Here is a 22,180-nt window from a genome sequence, read left to right as displayed (position 1 = left end):
CCCTTCATCCAAATAAAAAAAAAGTCTGGATCCACATTTGACATTTAACCAATAGCAACAAAATTAAGGAGATCTATTTAGAACATTTTCAATGTTATATCAATATTTTCTAGGTCATGGGGAGGATGCAACAATTTTTTTAGGTGGGGGGTCCAGGGTGATACCACACTCATACATTTTTTGTACATAGAATCATACACACAGGGAGAGAAACATACTCATTTTGATGATTTATTTAACAGAGTTCCTTCAGAAAATGGCCCGAAAATGTACTTATTGTATAAATTGAAGTAGAATATACTTTCATTCACTCATTAATTAATGAACATGCTTTGTGATAGACTTTTTGTTTGTAAATTTGTAAGCATTGTTGTGTGGGTGGGTAAGTAGTGAAGGTAAACAGATGAAAGCAAATGAGCGAGAATCTATCTAGCGAGCAGAATTAGTTCAGAGATTGCCGAGTAATTTTGAACTACTTTTTCATTCAAACGCATTAGACATTTATTTCATAAATTACAGTAGCCTCTCTCTCTCTCTCTCTCTCTCTCTCTCTCTCTCTCTCTCTCTCTCTCTCTCTGTGCATAAAAGGGGGGGGGGGTCCAACCAATGCCCACCCTTGATGTATTGCTCTAAACTAAGTTATTATTATCACTATGGTAATTATTTGAGGGTCAATTATGCTGTAAATAAGTACATTTATGAGTCTTCAAGTTTTATCGAACATCTTATTTGTGCCATGGCTGTTGATCATTACTGTTTATGATAGTGATAATATGATCAGACATTACAGCTGAGTTAATAGTTATGGTTGTGAACCAAATTTATATACAGTCAACTCTCGATAAACCGCCACCTTTTGTTCTTATGAAATTATGGCATTATAACGAATTTGGCGATGAATTGAATTACTGCCATCTTGAAGAAATATAGTTATCGTTCTTGTATATGTAAGAGTTATCTTTCCTCTATTTACAATACTTATGTAAGTGAGCGATCGGGTAACATTCGGTAAACAATCCTGTCTCGTCTATGTTATAAATATCTTTCAAATCATAATTTTTCAACACTTCTATTGCCTCTTTCCGGCCATCAGTAATCAAACTCACATCAATTCCGGCACTTTCACCGCTTATAATTCTGGAAGAAATTCCATGACGTTGTTTGAAACGAATTAGCCACCCTTCAGAATATTTGAAATTGGATATTCCTAGCTCTGCACCATACTGTTTTCCCTTTTCAATTATCATATCCGCGGTAACAGGAATGGTTTTTTTTTGGTCCTGACTTGCGTAAACCACATAAACAACGCCTTTTCTAAGTCAGTATTGAGTGCACTGCAGTGCCGTTTCCTGGCAGGCGAGCCTTTAGAGATTGGGTCAGGGTTGACAAGAATTGCATCCTTTGCTGCTAAGATGTCGCCTCTTTCGTGGCGAAGCCATAGCTAAATTGAAATGTGTTTCTATGATGTATAAACAACTTGATTACAGTTCATCTCGAGTTATTTATTCAATACAGCAATTACTGGGATCCTTCTGTCCAGGTGTACGCTGGAGATCGATAATGACCAATTTACTGCTTCACTGACCCCGTGCACCCATGGCGGTTTATCGAGATAATTAACACGTTGAAATGGACTTTTGTAATGAAAACACTGCGGCAAATGGCGATAGCGAATTTGGCGTTTTAACGAGAGTTTTAAGTAACAGGAAAAATGTTCCTAGAAAAATGCGGCGTTATAACGAAAATGGCGATGAATTGAGTGGCGATAATTCGAGAGTTACCTGTATGTGAAAAAAATCATAATTATCCTATGCCGAGTAACAATAAAAATTGTTCCGTGTACTTAAATGTTGTTCTATTGGGCGGCCGGAGCCTGCATGTAGAAAAGACAGAAGCGGTTGGCTCAAGCAAGTTTTTCTGATCAAAGTTTGCCAAATCGTTCTGTCTCTTTATGATAGCTTCTTGTATTTTCGAGTTCTTCTACACAGGCAAATGTGCCTCACGTGAAATTCACATTTGTTCATGTTATAATATATAAAATATATTATCAATATAAAATTGAAATTTTTAACGTGAAATTCATGTGAATTTCACGTTAAAAATTTCACGTGAATTTCACATAAAAAGAGCATCAAATGTGAATTCACATGAAAAATTTCATGTGAAATTCACATGAATTTCACATGAAAATATTTCACATGAAATTCACGTGAAATTCATGTGAATTCCACATGATTTTTCACATGAAATTCACATGATTTTCACGTGAATTTCACATATAATTCGCATGAACTTCACATGAATTTTTATATCAGGAGATAAATAATATATATAATTGATTTGAATTCTAATAAGCTGCAAATTATTTAGTCATGAATATAGATTAACATGAACAAATCTCAAGGCATTTGATCAGGTTAATTTAAATTTTATTTGTGGTCACTGCACATTGCATATTCTTCTTCTTTCTTTTAATCTCTGAAATAGAAATATTTTTGTATAAAAGAATAATTGAAAGAGTAGTCTATATGTATGTGTACACTTTCAAATTGTAATAAACTTAGCAAAGTCTGTTTGGACCCCCCCCCCTCAGAGAATTGGATTTCAAAACTATAGTAGGCATAATTGTCCAGTTCTTAATTGTAAAAATGTAACATTGAAAATATAAACTCACAGAGGAGCTTTTGATATCTCTCAATCCTCTTTTCTTCCCTGGGCATCAGCCTTTCCCACTTCAATGGATCCTGGCCCTCCTCCACCATCCTTCTGAATGTCTTAAATTCAGACCAGAAATCCATTCACGTGGAAACCTCACTTCGCCTCTTCTTGAATAGCTTTTGTTCATGGCAGAAGGCTCTCTGAAATGATTAGCACTAATGTAGACAAATTACATAAAAAAACACTCTGCAAAACATGATGGTCCTCACTTGAAAATTGAGAGAGGACAACTTATGTACCCTCCATATCACAATAATGTTCAAATAAAGGGGCAAAACTCCTTTTGAGTGATCCACACAGAAGCTACATAGCAAGTTTAAGTTTGATATGTGACAGAGAAATAAACTTAGAAACAGAAAACCCCGAAAGGACGCTCAGACAGACTGACGTATATACATCACTGTACCATAATATGCCACGTCTAAAGATTGGTGTGTAAAAAATGAATTGTTAATTAAGTTACTCACCAAAACAACTGTAGTTTGTTCAATCTGATTGTTCAGGACTGGGGAGAATCTCTGGAACAACTCTTTCCCCAGGTCCTGAACACTCAGATTTTCAGCATCCTTTTTCCCTGACAGCAACTGCAAAAAATTTAGTTAAATTTGATTATCAATTAGTTGTATGTTATCTTTAGTGGGCGTCAAAATCATTTGATTTCATCAAATATGTACAAACCTTAACTTTTGTTTGTGATCGGAAGTCAACAAACTTCCTTGCTGCAAAGGACTAAAGCCAGAAATCATGAAAAATGGCCCTGTTTCCAAAATTTAAAATCTTTTGGGGGTCAAAAGGCTACAAAATTTGCTTTCTAAATCAATTAATTTTATCCGATTTCCTCTACGCACTTTCTTTCTACGGGCTTCTAAATATAGCAATGAAATGAATGCATTTACATTGTAACGTCATTTTGACGTCGTTGTATTGCTAAGGTAGTTAATTAACGAAGTCAATATTTACTCGAATGGCTTAAAGGAGAAAAAACTGTATCATTTAATATTATTAAGTTCTTCATTAAATTTCCTCGTGGATTTTCAGATACAATGAGTATTCATTTTGATAATAAATATGACATTGTATGGAAAAAGCATTGTGTTTTACATGTAAGCTTGTGAAATGCAATGAGGACGCCAATGTTGTATCTTTCATATTCAGTTGATTTGTTGACATTCTCACAAAGATTCCACAAAGGTGTTGTAATCATTAGCGGATTTACGGGGGAGGGGGCAATGCTTTCCTAAGTTAAAAAAAATATATAATGCAATTCAAGAACAAAAATATGAGTAACATAAAATTAGATAACTAATAAATATCATGTTTTAAAAAAATATTATCACAAACCTGTTATTTTATCGAATCACACTGTTTATATACATGCCAGTTTAAGTTTCAATTGGACAAATATAGTTACATGTAAACATTCATCAGAACATAAAAAATTAGGGATGTCAATTTTACTCGGACGCTTTAGTCGAGCGATAGTCAAGTACGCAGTCAAAAAACGAACTGATATGGTACAAGTGTACCTAACTCATGCATGAGTCACACCTCGGCGCACCTTGATAGTCAAGTACACGGCAGGGGACGAAAGGCTGTCGATAACCGTAATTAATCCAACACGATAAAAAAAATTTGATACGGAAATGCTGTACAAGCAACAATTAAAATGTACGTGTACTCAGGCATAAAAAGAATCATGTAAACATATATATAAGGGTTTTTTTTTTCAATGCATGTACAATATATTCTTGTTCAAAACCAAAAATAATTTGGTCGACAAATATTGGACGAGAGCCTATTTCTAAGTTTTGTCTCCCAATTGTCCAGTCGATGAAAACAATTCTCTCTGAAGGCACGAACAAAAACTCACCAGCGAGGACTGCCAGGAAAGGAAAGCCGTTTTCCTTCATAGACCATCAAATAATTGGATTGCCATCAGGGTACGAGTTTTCGGAGAGGTAAAGTTTTAATTCACAGTCGCGAACATTCTCCCCCTTTTCGGGAGATATAGCTGTAAGGATTTATGAACATTATCTAAAAAGGCTATTCTAACGAGTACTCGACTGTGAAAAATTTAGTCGATGATCGGTATGACCGAGTGATTGTCGAATACTCGATGACATCTCTAATAAAAATATTTGAAAAGTATCACGTGAGCTTCAAAAGATGATAAACTCACAAGTGCTAGAATATGTATATCGGTCAATTAAGAGAAAACATCAATACTGACGAAAGGTGTGCATAATGAATTAATAAAAGAAGAATGTAGCCGTGTTCATTAAACACTCAAAGTCAATAAAAGCGTGCAATCGATGTCGCCGGCACTTTATTAGAAAATAAGCTATATCAAATCATATATTTTGTGTGCTATACATTCATGGACCCATAGCCTCCCTAGGCATGGTATACTTTTTATTTCCCTTTTACTTATAAACTTGGTAGGAAGCGTAGATACCCTAATTTTGTAACATACGTGACTGTCGCCGACTCAATTTTTAAAATTGAACAAGCAAATATAAAAATCTGAGAGCGTGTTTTTTAATTTTCTTTGCGTTAATATCATTTGTATTTCCTAAATTTTCATTCAATAAAAGTTTAACAGCTTTTGTGTATGATTTTAAGCAGTGGTGTATATATTACTCCATGTCGCCAGATTATATTATGTGATCATAGGGTCAATTAAACACCCGATGTATGGACAAAGATTTCGTATTATCTTTATGTTTTTGATCTATTTTGGCGCTAAAATATTCAAAAACTGTGGGAAAATATTCATCAAGCGATATTTGGATGTGGCATTGAGAAGAAGTCATCATTATTCTCAAAATTTTGCATTCTGATTTTAGAAATGTAACATACGATACAATAAACTTTTTATGAAAACGTATTTGCAGAGCAAATGTTACCCCTTTTATGAAAATCTCGCAGTGTACAGAGAATGAAAATATAAACATTTCTTTTGCAGAAGTCATAGGTTGGTCTGAAATTTGACAAACGTGTCAAGATGTAACATTCGTGATGTAACATTCGTTACCGAGAAATTAATTAAAGGGAATGATAGAACAATTTCCGGCGTTTTTTTGCTCTCATGAAAGTCTACTATGAACATTTGAGTTTGAAAGTCAATACGTGTTAAACTTTGAGAATTGGGATTAATTTTCTCTTACGGTAAGTACTGTTACAGCAACTGCAATGTTTAATATACAATATTGATTAAGCAGATGGAATGTTTTGGTCTGAATTTGTTCTTCTGATATCAAAGAATGTATATCGTATTCCAAATATCTCGAAATTCCTCTGGTGTAAGAATTACACTGAGTAAAATGCTGGTAACATACGTTACTCAAAGTAACGTATGTTACTTAATGAAATGCTTAATTAGACATCAAATATTGAACTACATATTGACAAAATATCATCTTTAATGATATGTTTGTTGAATATCAACTATGTTATGAAGAAACAAATGTGTTATTGTTCCCGTATTCACTAGCATATACAGATATCCTCTGCAAGAAATACAGGCCATGTTTTTCTCTGCTACTGTCCTATTTATGATACATGTAACTATGCAACTCTACATTTATCAATTTGCTAGAATTCAGCATCTTTTCATAATATATCTTAGAAATGAAGGGACTAATCTCTGATGATTGTTCTATGCAATCTTATATAGAAATCATTCAAAAATATTTTATCTGAGTGTAACGTATGTTACCAGGAAGTCCGTTACGTAATATTATTCTACTTGTTTTTAATTTTTTATTCATTTTTTCAGAAAAGAGCAGAAGTACAGAATAACTACCATGAAAAAAAAATGTATTAAAACATAAGAACAACCATGAAAAAATGTTTTAGAAATAATATTATATGCTCCCCTTGTGGCAATACTGAAAAGGTAGAATGTCTGTATAGACAGTGAAAATAAAGGTTTAACTACCGGTCAAAGGCTACCATAATGATACATGTAAGTTTTGTCTCTCAAAATACTTATAAACAACTGGTCATTTGAGTAATTTTGTATGACCTTTGACCTTGTGACTTGGAATCCAATGGGGGTCATCTATTCATAAGGGGCACCAGTGTTTCAAGTTTGATGTCTATCAAGGAAAGATTTCTCAACGGACAATAGCGTATGTCCAGAGTAGTTTAACCGTTGTCCTTTTGACCTCAAAATTAATAGGGGACATCTATGTCTTAAGGTTCACGTTAAATATTCATTCATAACACCGCGTGGTGGATTATACTGACAGTTTCTATGGGAAGGTATTCCAAAATAAGCAACAAAAACATAAAATTCGGTATACATTTAATCAAAATGTTGGGAAATTAAACATTTTCTTTATATTATTATTGTAAACAGATTGTTAGAAATATGTAAATATGATTCTTTCCATTTTTTGAATAAAATGATGTTTTATAGTAATGAAAGGAAAAATAAGAAACATACGTTACTTTCATTGTTTATTATAACAAAGAGCAATCCAGGTTTCAAAATATGTGTCTGTTATTTCTATAAGAATCATGGGCATTTATATAGCGAAACATCAATCTTTTACTTTTGTTTTAATCGCATATTTATTGCAAATTAACAAATTCAGAAGAAAAGACACATTTGGTAATTTTTTTTGCTTGTCTACGTTATATTTCTATTAAAACTGGCATTTCTATTGAATTAAGTGATGTCGTTATGGTTTTGCAACATCAATCGTAAAGAATAACTGATGATGACATCGTTTTGGCATACTATTTTCATGGATGTACTGTTGTGTAAGTGTTGAAACATACGTTACAGAATTATAGCGCTACTTCATTTACATACAAAAAAACCCCTATTGTTCTATATCTATTGCTTGTCTTTTGTTTTCATGTTTCATATATATTGAACTGTTCGAGAATATTTGTTAATCAATTTTATTTTCTGCCATTTCAAAGATATTGAAAGTGATATCTAGTCGTTTATTTTGCGCTCTTAAAATCTTATTGCTGACTTTTACAGCAGATAATTTCTTATTGTGTTGATTAAATATTTTCTTTGAAAACCTGTATTTATTGTCTTTCGCAAATTAGAAAAATATATGCTCAGTCAATTCCAATGCAAGTTCTGGAATAATACATGGAAAATTAATGTTTATCTTACATATCATGTCAAGGACTCAGTAACGAAGGTTACATGTGAGAAAAATCTCGAAAAATATACCATACTTTGACCTACTGTAAAAAAAAAATCTGTCATACTTAACTTGAAACAATTTGAGGTGAGTGTTCAACAGATATTTACCATTAATAAACGCATGTTACCATATATATTTTGAATGGTCGATAAACTATGATTTTGAAACCCTCAATTGCACGCTTTTATTGACTTTGGGTGAAAACTGTAGCCAAACTCGCTGAAACTCCTGAATTGTAGAAAATTCTTAGGCACTTTCTTGCTAAATACATTGCTTAGGTTTTTAAAATCTATGATGTGAGCTTTTCTGCATTTGAGTTCGATTTGTATTTGTCATTCAATCCTTACAATGTCTCTGTGTTTGAAATTCACCCTGGTGATTATGCCTTCATGATCAATTACTGGTTAGAACAAAATTTATGATGACATTAGGATACATTGATACAGTATAGATAGTGTCTCGGAAAAGTTTTTGTGAACTTCAAGACTGATGTTGATATCAATTTATTTTTCATGAAGAGATTGAATATCGGTACATAACGATTCTGCTAAAACATTAACATATGCATGGAAGGCGAATATAACGAACAGTGACCAATCTCATAACTCCTATAAGCAATACTAAATAGAGTTGTGCAAACATGGACCCCTGAATATACCAGAGGTGGGATCAGGTGCCCAGGAGGAGTAAACATCCCCTGTCGACCGGTCACAACCGCCGTGAGCCCCATATCTTGATCGAGCAAATGCATATATCCCCGATTAACACTTTATCTGATGTCAAATTGAGAATTATATAAGCCAATTATTTTTCCTATAGACTTCTACCTTTCGGTATATAAATACAGACGTCGCCCGTCTGTCATTGAAAAAAGATGCTAGACACAAAGAGCCAGCAGCATTATGAAACAAGGTTGGATGAAGTTTAGAAAATATGTTGTGTATTATAAAATTAGATTAGTACCAACAATGCTATCAATCACTTTTACGCCCGATATCATTTATATGAAAATACAATAAAAAATGATAATCGTAATAATAATGATAATATAAGAAATTGTCGGCTTTCATTACTGTACACATTTTAAAGTTCATATCCCCATGCCTTTGAATTATTTCTGTTTTTTATTTATCCATTTAAATATGCTACTAACACATCTTTATTATTTATCGGGGATGCATTTATTTATTCATGTTTAATATACTTTATAATCTATTCATGTTTATTAACATTCGCTCATTCATCTATTTACTCCTGTATTTTTCTTCTTCTTCTATTATTATCCGTATGCTTTTATTTAGTCAAATTATTTATCTTCTTGTGTGTTTATATTTATTTGATATGTCAGGGACAGATCCAGTATTTTTTTTAAAAAGGGGGGGGGGGGAGTGTGTCTACCATTAGTTTTAGTTTTCAAAGGTGGGGTCACCTTCAAAATGTGTTATTCGTACTTTTTAAAGCACAATTTTCTGACGAAAGCAAGAGGTCCAACCGGGCCCCGAAACCACCACCACCACCCCACCCCCCCTTTGTATTTATTTTATGTACAGTATTTATACTATTCATTTGTCTACTGTGTGTCTATTTCTTTTTATATACTAGATAGCTATTGTTCTTGTGTATGTACTTATACCCTTGTATTTTTAATTATCCACATTTATGATTTATCTATATGTTTATTCATTTTAAATTAATTCATTCATTTTTACCGCATATCATTTTAGTTTTGAAATATGTATTTGTAATTCAATGATTTAATTGCTTTTCATTTCTAATAACACCATTCCCTACTAGGAATTTATCCTTGAAAAGCTAGTTGTGATTAGTCAGCCTATAGATTTGCTTAAAAATTCCCTATAAGACACCCCATTAAGAAGCTTGAAAGAGTTGTCTCCCGTCAGTTTTTCCCATGGTTACAGTAAACAACAGAGTTTAAATTGCTACCATTTAAAACAATATTTTAATCAAATAATTATATTTTAGCTAAAATAAAGCATTGTTTACAATAAATGTATTGTTTTAATGGGAGCAAGCCCCAATCGTAACAACTCGGCCATTTCCATAACCGACAGGCCGAGCGTGTTCCGATTGGAGTAAGCCCCTGTGAGTAAACTCCATTGTTATGAAGAGCTGACTAATTTCGTCAGCTTGACAGGCGACGTCATTCCTTATGCAGGAACTGAGGAACAAAGATTTTGGAAAGTGTTCACTAAGCCTAGTACGTATGTTTACTTAGGAAACCTTAAGTGAAGTACATGAAATTGCTTAATCCATCTAATATTAGAAAAAATACCATAGCAAAGTCTCAAAATTTCACAGCTTTGAAACCAGTATATTTATATGGGTCTATTTTTATCGCATTGGAAATTCCCTATCTTCGATTACCGTAACCCGAGTGAGATTCGATAAATAATGTGATAATCAACATTAACATTGAATTCATTACTGTTTGATTCGAAACATGACAAAACACATTTAAACTATCAAATTTCATGCTCAATTTAACCACTTAAAACGGTAATCCGGAAAATTCTAGGCAAGTTTCAAGAATTCAAAATCATCAAATAAAATATGGCGCCGCACGTAAACCAACACGAAACTAATACACAATACTGTAAATGTATTACATTTGGCTGTGTATTCTATTTAGCGACTTTGGCGGAACGCAGCTTCCGCTAAATCAAGTACATCGCTAAATACTATCCGTAAATCTAGATGTTTAAAGTAATTCAGGAATGCGCTAAATCAAATCTACGCTAACTTGTTGAAAAAAAAAACGATTTCCGCCAAATATCGTACACGCCAAATATAATTCGTTTACAGTATTTCTCAGATAACGATATAAACGTATATAAAATATCATCGTGATTCAAGAGTGGCGCCCATAAAATTTATTAAATAAAGTTTAGAATTTCTATAAAAAATAGGTATTTTTGACATACCGCATCCGGTTTCAATGCATATAATTACGCTTGTGCTGTTTCCTGCACAAAACTCGATATGGAAATTAATAGTATAATTTCTAATTGAAGTCTGGCCTAAGATTTCTTCTATAAATATAAAGTTTTATTTTCAAAGATTGACAGGGCCAAATCATGCAATTTTGGCTTTAGTCCTTTGTTTACGCTTCGCATGATCACTGGCATATCCGCCTTCATTCCTAGTCTGTGCACTAAGGACACCACTTTAGCCTGGAATTTGTTGTACATGTATAATTATTTCTTGAATTTCATCTTGTGGATAAAAAAATGTAACATTTAACATTTACAAGAAATGAATTAATTTCTTGTTCAAAATTTATATTCTATGAGTATTCAATTAACAACAAGAGGCCCATGGGCCACATTGCTCACCTGAGCCCATATTTAAAGATTTTCCTTTATATTCGCATGTAAAAATTTGATCCCTACTGTGGTCCCAACCTATCCCTGTGTACCATGATTTTTACAAACTTGAATCTGCACTATGTAAGAAAGCTTTCATATAAATTTCAACTCTTTTGGCCCAGTCATTCTTGAGAAGATTTTTAAATGACCCCACCCTATTTTTGCATTTTTGTGATTTTTCCCCTCTGAAAATGGCATGGCCCTTCCTTTGAACAAACTTTAATTCCCTTCACCCAATGATTATTTTTACAAAGTTTGGTTGAAATTGGCCCAATAGTTCTGGAGCAGAAGTAGAAAATGTGTAAAGTTTACAGATGGAGAGACAGCCAGTCAGACATAAGATGTACAACATGTGATCAGAAAAGCACACATGAGCTTTCAGCTCAGATGAGCTAAAACATGAGGATTGGTTATGGACTTGAATTTTTAATGATAACAAGTGTTATGGTTCCATTGCATATAATAATGATCTGATTAGGTTCGGATCTTTGATCCGCTCCATCATTGTTATGTGTATAGCGGCACCACTCCCCTATAATCAGATTGCATGTAATAACAGACTTACTTTCAATTCTAAGTCTGCAGTGCTTAAAAACATTTTGACTAGAAATGCAGTCTTCAAGAATTCCAGCAGGGGAGCCTACAATTAACCATAATAAAAGTTAATAATTGCAATTATACTGAATATTGTGAAAAACAAATACTAATAAAAACTGTTAATATATGTAGATATTATTTTCAAATTCAATAAACATATCAATTTACACAATGAAGCCGAAATCAGGTTTTCTTTGATGCACCAATCAAACAAATTTTTTCAGGTAATTAAAATCACCCTATCAAGACATTGAATATTAAATGATAACGTTTTCTATAAAACTTCTATATAACTTTGGCCAGTTATTTATGGATATATAAAAGACCGAGTATATATGTACACAATACAGTGTTAAGAGTTATACCTCAATATCTGAATTCTCCATGACGAATTTCTTATAATCACCACTTCTGGCATTTAACCCTTCTCTGAGTTCCCTCAGCTCTTGCACTGTGAAGAATTTAATGTTTATCAACAGTGAACAACATCAAATTATACAATTTCAAATGAAGATTCTTAATTGATATTAGTGGTATTTTTCAGATGGATGGCTATATGCATACATTCTTATTTTTCCTCCACCTAGTTTCTAACTGAAGACTATTCTTTTATTTGAAAAAAAAAATATTCAGAAAATCAAATGTATGCATATGAAATGCATGATCATTATTAAAAATGTACACATACGTGTACATCAACCATGCACATAGATTAATTTTAAATCCTGAATAGTACATGTATACAGCTGGTGAGCAATAGACCTGTACTCACAAATTGTGTGTAGCAGCTTTGTGTTTTCTGCACAGCCCCTGCATGGTGCAGTACAGCCAGATCCGTCATTGACTGGAGCCAGCTGTGCAGACTCCTGGGACTCGAACATGTCCTGGCTACCTTCACCACTTTTTTGATTGTCCTGAATGAAGAATTCAATGAAAATTAACTTTAAAAGATTGTCACATCTAAATCACTTTTTAAAAAATATTTTAAAAAGTAGCACTAAGTTGATATATAGTATTATAAATTTGACATTACTATTGGATGATTATTTTTTTTTTTTTAAATTACCATGACTGTTAAAATTGTTCTGTTATTGAATTAAATGGCATTGCATGTAGGTTTATTAATTAAGTGTAGAGTTAAATGATGCATGGATTTATAGATGTATACACAGACATGCATGCAAAAATTATTTGGTCACGTGTATTAAAATTATTATGTTAAATTTCAAAAATTTTAATTTGCATGTAGCATAATAATTTATTGTTGCTGTTTACACTTCCCTAAATAGCTTTTTATTCATGAATTTACAGCTTATTTCATCGATTTTGATGCCAGATTCACTACTACTTTTATCAAAGGATTGGTGATGTTAGTTACCCAATAGATCTATATCTTTAATATACATTATTTATTTATTTATTTTCATTATTATCAATAAAAAAATTGGCTTCATGACCATGGCCTGACCTAGGGTATGTTAAATTTACCTAGAGAAGCTATTGTGCTAAATTAAACTTAATATACAGCACAACAAGTCGCAAGACATCTGACCTACTGCCCGAATTGAACAGTGCCCTTAACCTAATATCTGAATAGACCAGTAGGTGTGTCGAAGCTTAACTGGCTGCCCTGTAATCCCTCAAAGGCTGCTTAGCAGCTGGAATGACAAGAGTGATAGAAGTTTAATATTTATTAATTGGATCAGAAACAGGATGCAAATTTACATATATGGTGAAAAGGGTCGCATGCAAAGTTTTTGTGGGGAACTGGGGAGGCGGCCAGTGTGCCAGTTTGACTACCAAAGTAGGGGCAACACAGGGGACCCTATGTGAACATAGGTGCCCGAACCTGAACGAGTCCCCACGTTCTAAGGGAGGTAGAGATCTCTGTGCATCTCACCGGTCTCCTGCGTGCTATCTGGTTTAATAGCAAGTGCGGAGCAAGCTTGTAGACCCTCCTACAGTTGTCGCAACATGCACCAGCCTGTAGCATCCCCTCCCTGAGTAGGAGGTGGATGTGGCCCCAGCTATGAACTAGCTGAGAGCCCCACGAATTAAACTTTAGCAACTTATGCAAGAAATTAGTATTTTCTATGAATATCCACTGACCCTTGACCTAGTTTAATGGTCGTCTGGAGGGTACACGTGAAATACCTGCCCTCTGCTTTAGTAGTAGGTGGGAGGAGAGCCGGTTTTGGCGCAGAATTAGTTATCAACTACCCCAACGCACTCCCCAGTCCCGAACCCCACTAGAAAGATGCAACAATTAAGAAAGAAAAATTGCCCAAATTAGTGCATGTAGTAATTTGACAGCATCCTGGAGACAGCTGGCATCGATATGAAAACAGGCATATTATCAATATTGAAATGGAAAGGAATCTGGGAAATAAAGAACAAAGCAGCAGCACAAGTAAACACAAATCAATTCGATGATACAAGAAAATGGGTTGGGTGGGTGAGTATTTTTCACAATGTGTTGAATCTAAGGTTTGAGCAAAATGAAAAGTTAACTGGTTCCCCGTTAGGCGGAATTGTAAGAAGCAAGATAGTTCGAACCAGGTTTATTTCGTAAACGGTACGAACTGTATTAGCCAATCTTAATTAATTGTGGACTATTTGATATTGTCATAATTTTGGAGTTTCACTAGTTTATCTTGTATGCATGCTCAGCATTTATTGCTCTATACTGTTATCACAATGGGTAACGGGATATGTCTGTCAGCGTCCTACACTAGTGGTCGCCGATGTTCTCATGGGAATATAAGGGTTCATTGTTTATATTCCTGATTAAGGTTAGCCATTATCGGTGCTTTATGATTTTGGCTGGGAACCTTGAAGTTTGAGGGGCATACCCAAGTTTGAGTCAGTTCTGTATTGGAGTTTAATACAGATGGATGTCAGTTCTGCTCCGTAAGCAAATGGACTGATGTGTATATTGAACTTCAACTATTTGAAGTTGTTCAACATAAATGTTGTGTGTAAATATGTGTATATTTGTAAATAAACTGTAAATATAACATCTGCCTTATTCTTGGACATTAGCACGTTACAATTTTGGTGGCAGCGGTGGGATTATTATTACAAGTGATATGGCAGAAAATTTAGATACCCCAACTGTGCTATTAGGAATAAGACGTAATAGGTCAGATACAGGAATAGGGACGATGACATCCACCCCTCATGAGATCCAGCGTATAGAAAGAGAATGTGCAGCGCTTGATCGAGAAATACGCAATACTACAGCGGCACTCAGAAACAATAGTTACAATGATGATCATCAAAGTAACAGGGATTTCATGAAACCTTTAGTACGTCCAGCTGCATATGATGGGTCTGAGCCGTGGGATGATTATAAAGTCCAGTTTGAACTCGTGGCGGAGATAAATGGATGGGACGACATAAGGAAGTCCATGTTCTTAGCGTCCTCGTTAAGGGGTGCTGCACAAGGAGTGTTAGCTGATCTGGAGCCAGGAAAACGACGTTCCTATGTTGAATTGTCAACTGCACTCAGTCGCCGTTTTGGATCCGAGAACAGAACTGAACTGTTCCGAGTTCAGCTAAAAAAAACCTTGTCCGGAAAAGAGACCAATCACTTCCGGAGTTAGCTCAATATATAAAACGATTGAGCAGAAAAGCTTACCCTAATGCTCCGCGAGATCTACTGGAAACATTGTGTCGGGATCATTTCATAGACGCCCTTACTGACTCCGACATGAGACTGAGGATTCAGCAAGCGCGTCCAAAACCATTGATGATGCTACAAAACTGTCCGTGGAACTGGATGCATTTAATATGGCAGAAAAACAGCGAGAAAAACGAGCTACTACAGCGGTGCGGAATGTAACTGTCAGTGACTATGCAAATGAAAAATCATTCAGTGCTGATGACATTAAAGCATGTATGGGAGAAATTTCAAAGGAACTTGTTGAATGCGCAAGGAAATAGAAACAATGAAAAAATCGAAAGATACATGTGCTGCTAATTCAAAACCATCAACAAAAGAAATCCGTTGTTGGAACTGTGGTGGGAATCATTTTAGAAGGAACTGCCCGAAAGCCAAAAAATCATCAAGTTCTGGTAAGGGAAATTCAAACGTTGCCCCGCGATCTTCTCGAATATCGAAGGACGGGTCTGGTATATATGTGGATGGATGTATACATGATGCCGAATCTGTACGATTTCTTGTAGATACAGGTGCCAATGTCTCTATCATTAATACCAGTGTCTACAGGAAAATGAATCCAATCCCCGAATTACTATCTTCTAAAATGAATATGAAGATGGCTGATGGCAAATGTATTCATGCAAAAGGGATCGCGACAATGAACGTGACTCTCGCAGGCATTTCTGTACAGCACGAATTCTGGATTGTTGACATTGATGAGGACATCGAGGGATTGCTCGGATTTGATTTCTTGAAGGCACATAAATGTGTTCTTGATGTAGGAAATAGTCAGTTTAAATTGAATGGGCATATTGTAAAATGTTCAACATTCTCGTGCAACTACATACGTTGTTGTAGGGTTGTTCTGGAAGATACCAGTGTTGTTCCAGCTGGAAGTGAGATGTTGCTTCAAGGAAAAGTTTTGGATACCGATTCAGTACCTAAGACAGGCCTTGTTATTCCTTCGGAGAAATTCACTGAAAAGTACAAACTGATTGTAGGGAAAGCTGTAGTAGATTTGTCGAAGGAAAAAGTTCCTATACGTGTGCTCAATGTGTCAGACAAATCAATCAAACTTTATCCGAGAACAGTAGTTGGTCACTGCGAAGCTGTAACAATAGACCGAAGTGAGGAAACTTGTTCTTATCCAGATGGCAAAATTCCGGATTACCTTTCGACTTTACTATCTGAATCATGTGTCAATTTGGATGGAAAACAATCGGAAATCCTAAAACAGTTTTTGATCAACAACAAAGATGTGTTTGCACCCGACAAACTAGCACTTGGTCGCACAGGAGTAATCAAACACAAGATTGACACTCAGGGCGCTACACCCATCAAACAACAACCCCGTCGAATGCCATTTGCTAAGAGATCTGAGGTGTCATCACAGATCGAAATGATGTTATCTCAGGACGTGATTGAAAAATCAAACAGTCCTTGGGCTTCACCAATTGTATTGGTGAGGAAGAAGGATGGTTCCCTTCGGTTTTGTGTAGACTATAGAAAGGTGAATTATGTTACTAAGAAGGATTCATTTCCGGTTCCCAGAGTTGACGACAAACTGGACGCTCTAGTTGGTTCTCAGTGGTTTTGCACCCTTGATTTACAAAGCGGCTATTGGCAAGTTGAAGTGGAAGATCAGGATCGTGAGAAAACTGCCTTTGTGACCGAAAATGGACTGTACCAGTTCAAGGTCATGCCCTTTGGACTGTGTAATGCACCCGCCACCTTTGAAAGGTTAATGAGTAAAGTCTTATCGGGATTATCTTGGAAAACCTGTTTGGTTTATCTTGATGACGTGATTGTTTTCGGTCAAGACTTTGAGACAACGTTAAATCGTTTAGAGGAAGTGCTTTTGCGACTACGTACTGCGGGACTGAAATTAAGTCCAAAGAAATGTTTCTTATTTCAAAAGCGAGTGACATACTTGGGGCATATTGTAACCCCGGACGGAATTCAAGTGGATCAATCAAAAATTGATGCCATAAAATATTGGCCTGTGCCCATCAACATTAAGCAGCTTCGTAGTTTTCTTGGATTATCCTCTTATTATCGCAAGTTTATTTTCAACTTTGCAAAAGTTGCTCGTCCATTAAATTCCATGACAGAAAATAAGCCATTTTTGTGGACGGATGAGTGCAACACGGCTTTCCAGCAGCTAAAATCTAAACTAATGCACAGTCCGGTACTGGCATACCCGGATCCTCAAGGCTCAGAGTTCATCCTAGATGCAGACGCTAGCAACAAAGCCATTGGATCTGTGCTTTCTCAAATTCAAGATGGTAAGGAGAAAGTAATAGGCTATTTTAGTCATGCATTAGGGAAATCCGAGACAAACTACTGTGTAACCCGCAAGGAATTACTCGCGATTGTAGAGTCCATAAAACACTTCCACTGCTACTTGTATGGCAGGAAGTTTCGCCTACGCACAGACCATGGGTGACTTCGGTGGCTTATGAATTTCAAAAATATTGAAGGACAGTTAGCTCGATGGCTGGAAGTTCTTGGCACTTATGACTTTGAAATAGAACATCGAGCTGGAGCAAAACATATTAATGCTGACTCGATGTCGCGCCGACCCTGCCAAGACTGCTCATATTGTGAGCGAACTGAACAAACTTTTCGTCCAGAAGGAAAATGCAATGTTGTCCGTAAAAAGACTCAACCTTCCTGGATAAATGGAATATCACAATCTCAAATGGCCAAAGCCCAAAGAGACGATACGACAATAGGTGTTATTTTCTCAAAATTGCAGCAAAGCCATACCAAGCCTAAATGAGAGGAAATCTGTTTGGAAAGTGTGCCAGTGAAAACTTTGTGGTCTCAGTGGCAAAGACTGGAATTCAAGAATGGTGTCCTGCATCGGAGATGGGAAGATGATACAGGGAAGCGAATTTCGTGACAAGTGATTGTGCCAGAAATATATCGCGCAGATATATTAAAATCGCTTCATGATGCCGTTACAGCTGGTCATCTTGGAGTCAACAAAACTTTGTCTCGGATACGAGAACGATTTTATTGGCCGGATGTTGGATCTAGTGTAAAGGACTGGTGTCGTAAATGTGAACAGTGTTCGGCAAGGAAAAGTCCGTCTAAATCCTACAAGGCCCCTATGAAGATCTACAATGTGGGAGCTCCAATGGAGAGGGTAGCCCTGGATATCATGGGTCCCTTACCTGTAACAGAACGCGGAAACAAATACATTCTTGTTGTGGGAGATTATTTTACTAAATGGACTGAGGCATACGCGATCCCAGATCAAGAGGCTGAGACTGTAGCCAGAAAGCTCGTTGATGAGTTCATTTGTCGTTTTGGGGTCCCTTTACTTATTCATTCCGACCAGGGAAGAAATTTTGAATCTGGACTATTCATCTCGATGTCAAAACTACTAGGAATGGAGAAGACTCGAACTACAGCTTTACACCCCCAATCTGACGGAATGATTGAGCGTTTCAATAAAACGGTTGGAAATATGCTTGCAACATTAATGTCTAAAGATCAAAGAGACTGGGACGAAATTCTACCGATGACAATGATGGCATATAGGAGTGCTGACCAGGAATCAACGTCATATTCCCCGAATTTGATGATGTTAGGTCGGGAAGTACGTTTACCTGTGGATTTAATGTACGGAAGTATTCCTAAAGAAGAAACAAACAGTGTGCCTGAATATGTGGCAGACTTGAAGGACAAAATGTGCAAAGTGCATGAATCGGCTAGACAACATATTAAAAGTGCAAGTGATAAACAGAAGTCCGGATACGATTATTCTGTGAAATTTAACCCATATAAAAGTAGTGACCTCGTGTGGCTTTTTGATCCTAAACGCAAAATCGGCGTGAGCCCAAAATTACAATCTAATTGGGACGGACCTTATCGCGTAGTTACGTCAATTAGTGATCTTGTGTACCGAATCCAAAAGACACCAAATTCCAGACCGCGTGTTGTGCATTACAACCGATTAAAACCATTTTATGGCGAAAGTGACGCGTGGCAGCCGTCAAGTGATAGCAGTCTGGTGATGATGACGAGGTACGTTCTATTGACAATGCGAGTTATAATGACGATTGGGAAGCAGGAATTGATGCAGAATACGGTCGCGGTAAACGAATCCGCCGTCCTGTGGAACGATTGGATTTATAAAGTGACAGTGTAATTAACTGAGAATGTACATTGAGAAAACTGTCAATTTTAATTTGTAAATAACGTGTGGGCACATGTCTTTAAAGGAGGGAGCAATGTCATAATTTTGGAGTTTCACTAGTTTATCTTGTATGCATGCTCAGCATTTATTGCTCTATACTGTTATCACAATGGGTAACGGGATATGTCTGTCAGCGTCCTACACTAGTGGTCGCCGATGTTCTCATGGGAATATAAGGGTTCATTGTTTATATTCCTGATTAAGGTTAGCCATTATCGGTGCTTTATGATTTTGGCTGGGAACCTTGAAGTTTGAGGGGCATACCCAAGTTTGAGTCAGTTCTGTATTGGAGTTTAATACAGATGGATGTCAGTTCTGCTCCGTAAGCAGATGGACTGATGTGTATATTGAACTTCAACTATTTGAAGTTGTTCAACATAAATGTTGTGTGTAAATATGTGTATATTTGTAAATAAACTGTAAATATAACATCTGCCTTATTCTTGGACATTAGCACGTTACAATATGTATCAAATAATCTTGATTAATATCATTTTGTTTTTGAAAAAAAAGTTTTATACGAAATATATAGAAAAAGTCTTTGAGAAAGATCTGTATGACCAAGTACTTTAAGTTTTCCAATGTAATCAAACTTAGATCAACCAAAATGGCAAATATCTACACAACAATCATAGTTCAACGAAATTTGATAAGATTGCGTACTTAGATCCACTCCCCATTTTTGTTGTAGGCGGAGCGTAACGTATGTAAACAAGCAAGTGCTAGGCCCCGAATTAGCTTTTCGTGTAACATTTATCGAGCCTACTGTATATTGAAATATACATACAAATGCTATTTGGTAGAATTTATAAATATATTGATTTTATTAGTTTGTAAAAATAGCACTGTGTATAATTTCTTCAACTTACCTCATACATAACTAGGCCTTGTATATAACGTACTGCCACTGTTGTCGTCTGCAAAGCACGTGCAGAAAAATCGGAATCGTTGTAGCGCTTCAATGCAAGCACAATCCAAGAACTATTGAACATTGATTAGCTGTCAAAATCATGGAAAATATTCGACGTTCGAACTCAAAGTTTAAGGAGAAGGAGGAATACTTTTGCAAGCCTTGCAACTTCTCACCGTTTGGGAAATTTTCGTCGACACCAACAAAACGAACACAATCCCGAGTGTGATGGTAATATTGGTATACATCTACATGAAAATAATTAAATAAACGATGTTTGCGGTCTTGAAGATTTTGCAGCTGAACAAAACTCTGTATCATGCAACCAATGTAATGATGGGACGGAATATCATCATGACGGTTCATTGACGGAATTCAGCAATGACGATACCGACCCTAATAGCATTGAAGGTAACTTATTGCACTTGGCCCTATTATTTTGAAAGTATTAAATGCAAGGTGAAGATAACGAACAGTGATCAATCTCATAACTCCTACAAGCAATACAAAATAGATAGTGGTCAAACACGGACCCCTGGACATACCAGAGGTGGGATCAGGTGCCTAGGAGGAGTAAGCATCCCCTGTTGACCGGTCACACCCGCCGTGAGCCCCATATCCTGATCAGGTAAACGGAGTTATCCGCAGTCAAAATCAGTGTGCCAACAACGGCTTAACAATTGGTATGAAACACGTCAGACAGCATTTGACCCAATGCGAGGTCGTATTGACGAACTAGATCGTTATAACGACCATAGAATTTGCGAAATGCTGACTTCAATCGAGACTGTTGAAATCCCTGTACCATCAACTTGTTTGTCAGTAGCTTACCTCGATTTAAAAACTGACTATACCCAGAACAAGCTCTTGCATATCGAACTAGTTGAGATATATAAACACCATATGCAGGTGATAATGGAATATTGCTACATAAATGTGGGAAGTTGACGATGGAGAAGCTGAAATCATCCCGTTTGTCATACAGTTGAGTTGTCAGTTTGCCGTTAATGTCTACTTTCAATAAAATATCTAAGTATGAAGCAGAAGTGGACGACTCTGTGGTGTGCTTTATTTCGAGCTCACAGGGATATATCAAATCGACGTATGAATGAAAGCTATCATTGTTAATAGACAAAACGTCATCGAATTGAAGGTCACAGCGAGAGATTTTTTCTCCTCACGTAGAAGTTTTTGAATAAATTCAACTTCATATGAATATAAAAACAGGTCAGCTAACAAAGGAGCACAATTCGTACCCATGGGAATTCCAACAGACTGTTGGAAGACCTGATCACCAAAGACTACGAAGATATTGTCAATGAGGAACTCTAGCATATTTTTTATTTCAACTTCAGAATACTTGTGCGTGGAATCAGAGTGGTGTTTAACAAAGTAAGTTTTTGAATGACTGATCACTAGATATGAGTATTTCCGTTTTCCGTTTTTGTTGAAGAAGCAACTGTCTATGATGTCAAAAAGTCTAGTCTTTAATTTATCGTGAGGAATGGTCGTGTATAGTGTTGA

The 22,180-nt window shown here is 35.9% G+C and overlaps 1 protein-coding gene across 1 annotated transcript; it reads right to left on the bottom strand.

Moving 5' to 3' along the window:
- Positions 1–2,867: 2,867 nt before the first annotated feature.
- LOC130053876 (uncharacterized) lies at positions 2,868–20,679 on the bottom strand. The gene is made up of 6 exons (XM_056161519.1): positions 20,616–20,679; positions 12,648–12,789; positions 12,241–12,326; positions 11,844–11,918; positions 3,186–3,302; positions 2,868–2,873 (listed from the first exon to the last, which is right to left on the bottom strand). Exons 1-6 carry the CDS (start codon positions 20,622–20,624, stop codon positions 2,868–2,870), a joined length of 435 nt encoding a protein of 144 aa, XP_056017494.1. The 5' UTR covers positions 20,625–20,679.
- Positions 20,680–22,180: the final 1,501 nt, after the last annotated feature.

The sequence above is a fragment of the Ostrea edulis genome, chromosome 4 (assembly GCF_947568905.1).
Source record: "Ostrea edulis chromosome 4, xbOstEdul1.1, whole genome shotgun sequence".
In the NCBI taxonomy this organism is placed as follows: Eukaryota; Metazoa; Mollusca; class Bivalvia; order Ostreida; family Ostreidae; genus Ostrea; species Ostrea edulis.
This window is presented reverse-complemented; position numbering and strand designations above follow the sequence as displayed.

What these genes read in the sequence shown, in the direction of transcription:
- LOC130053876 (XM_056161519.1), bottom strand. An exon ending in AAAGCTGCTACACACAATTT is followed by an intron (nt 12,327 to 12,647) that starts GTGAGTACAGGT and finishes AATTCTTCACAG; the next exon opens with TGCAAGAGCTGAGGGAACTC. An exon ending in TGGAGAATTCAGATATTGAG is followed by an intron (nt 11,919 to 12,240) that starts GTATAACTCTTA and finishes GGTTAATTGTAG; the next exon opens with GCTCCCCTGCTGGAATTCTT.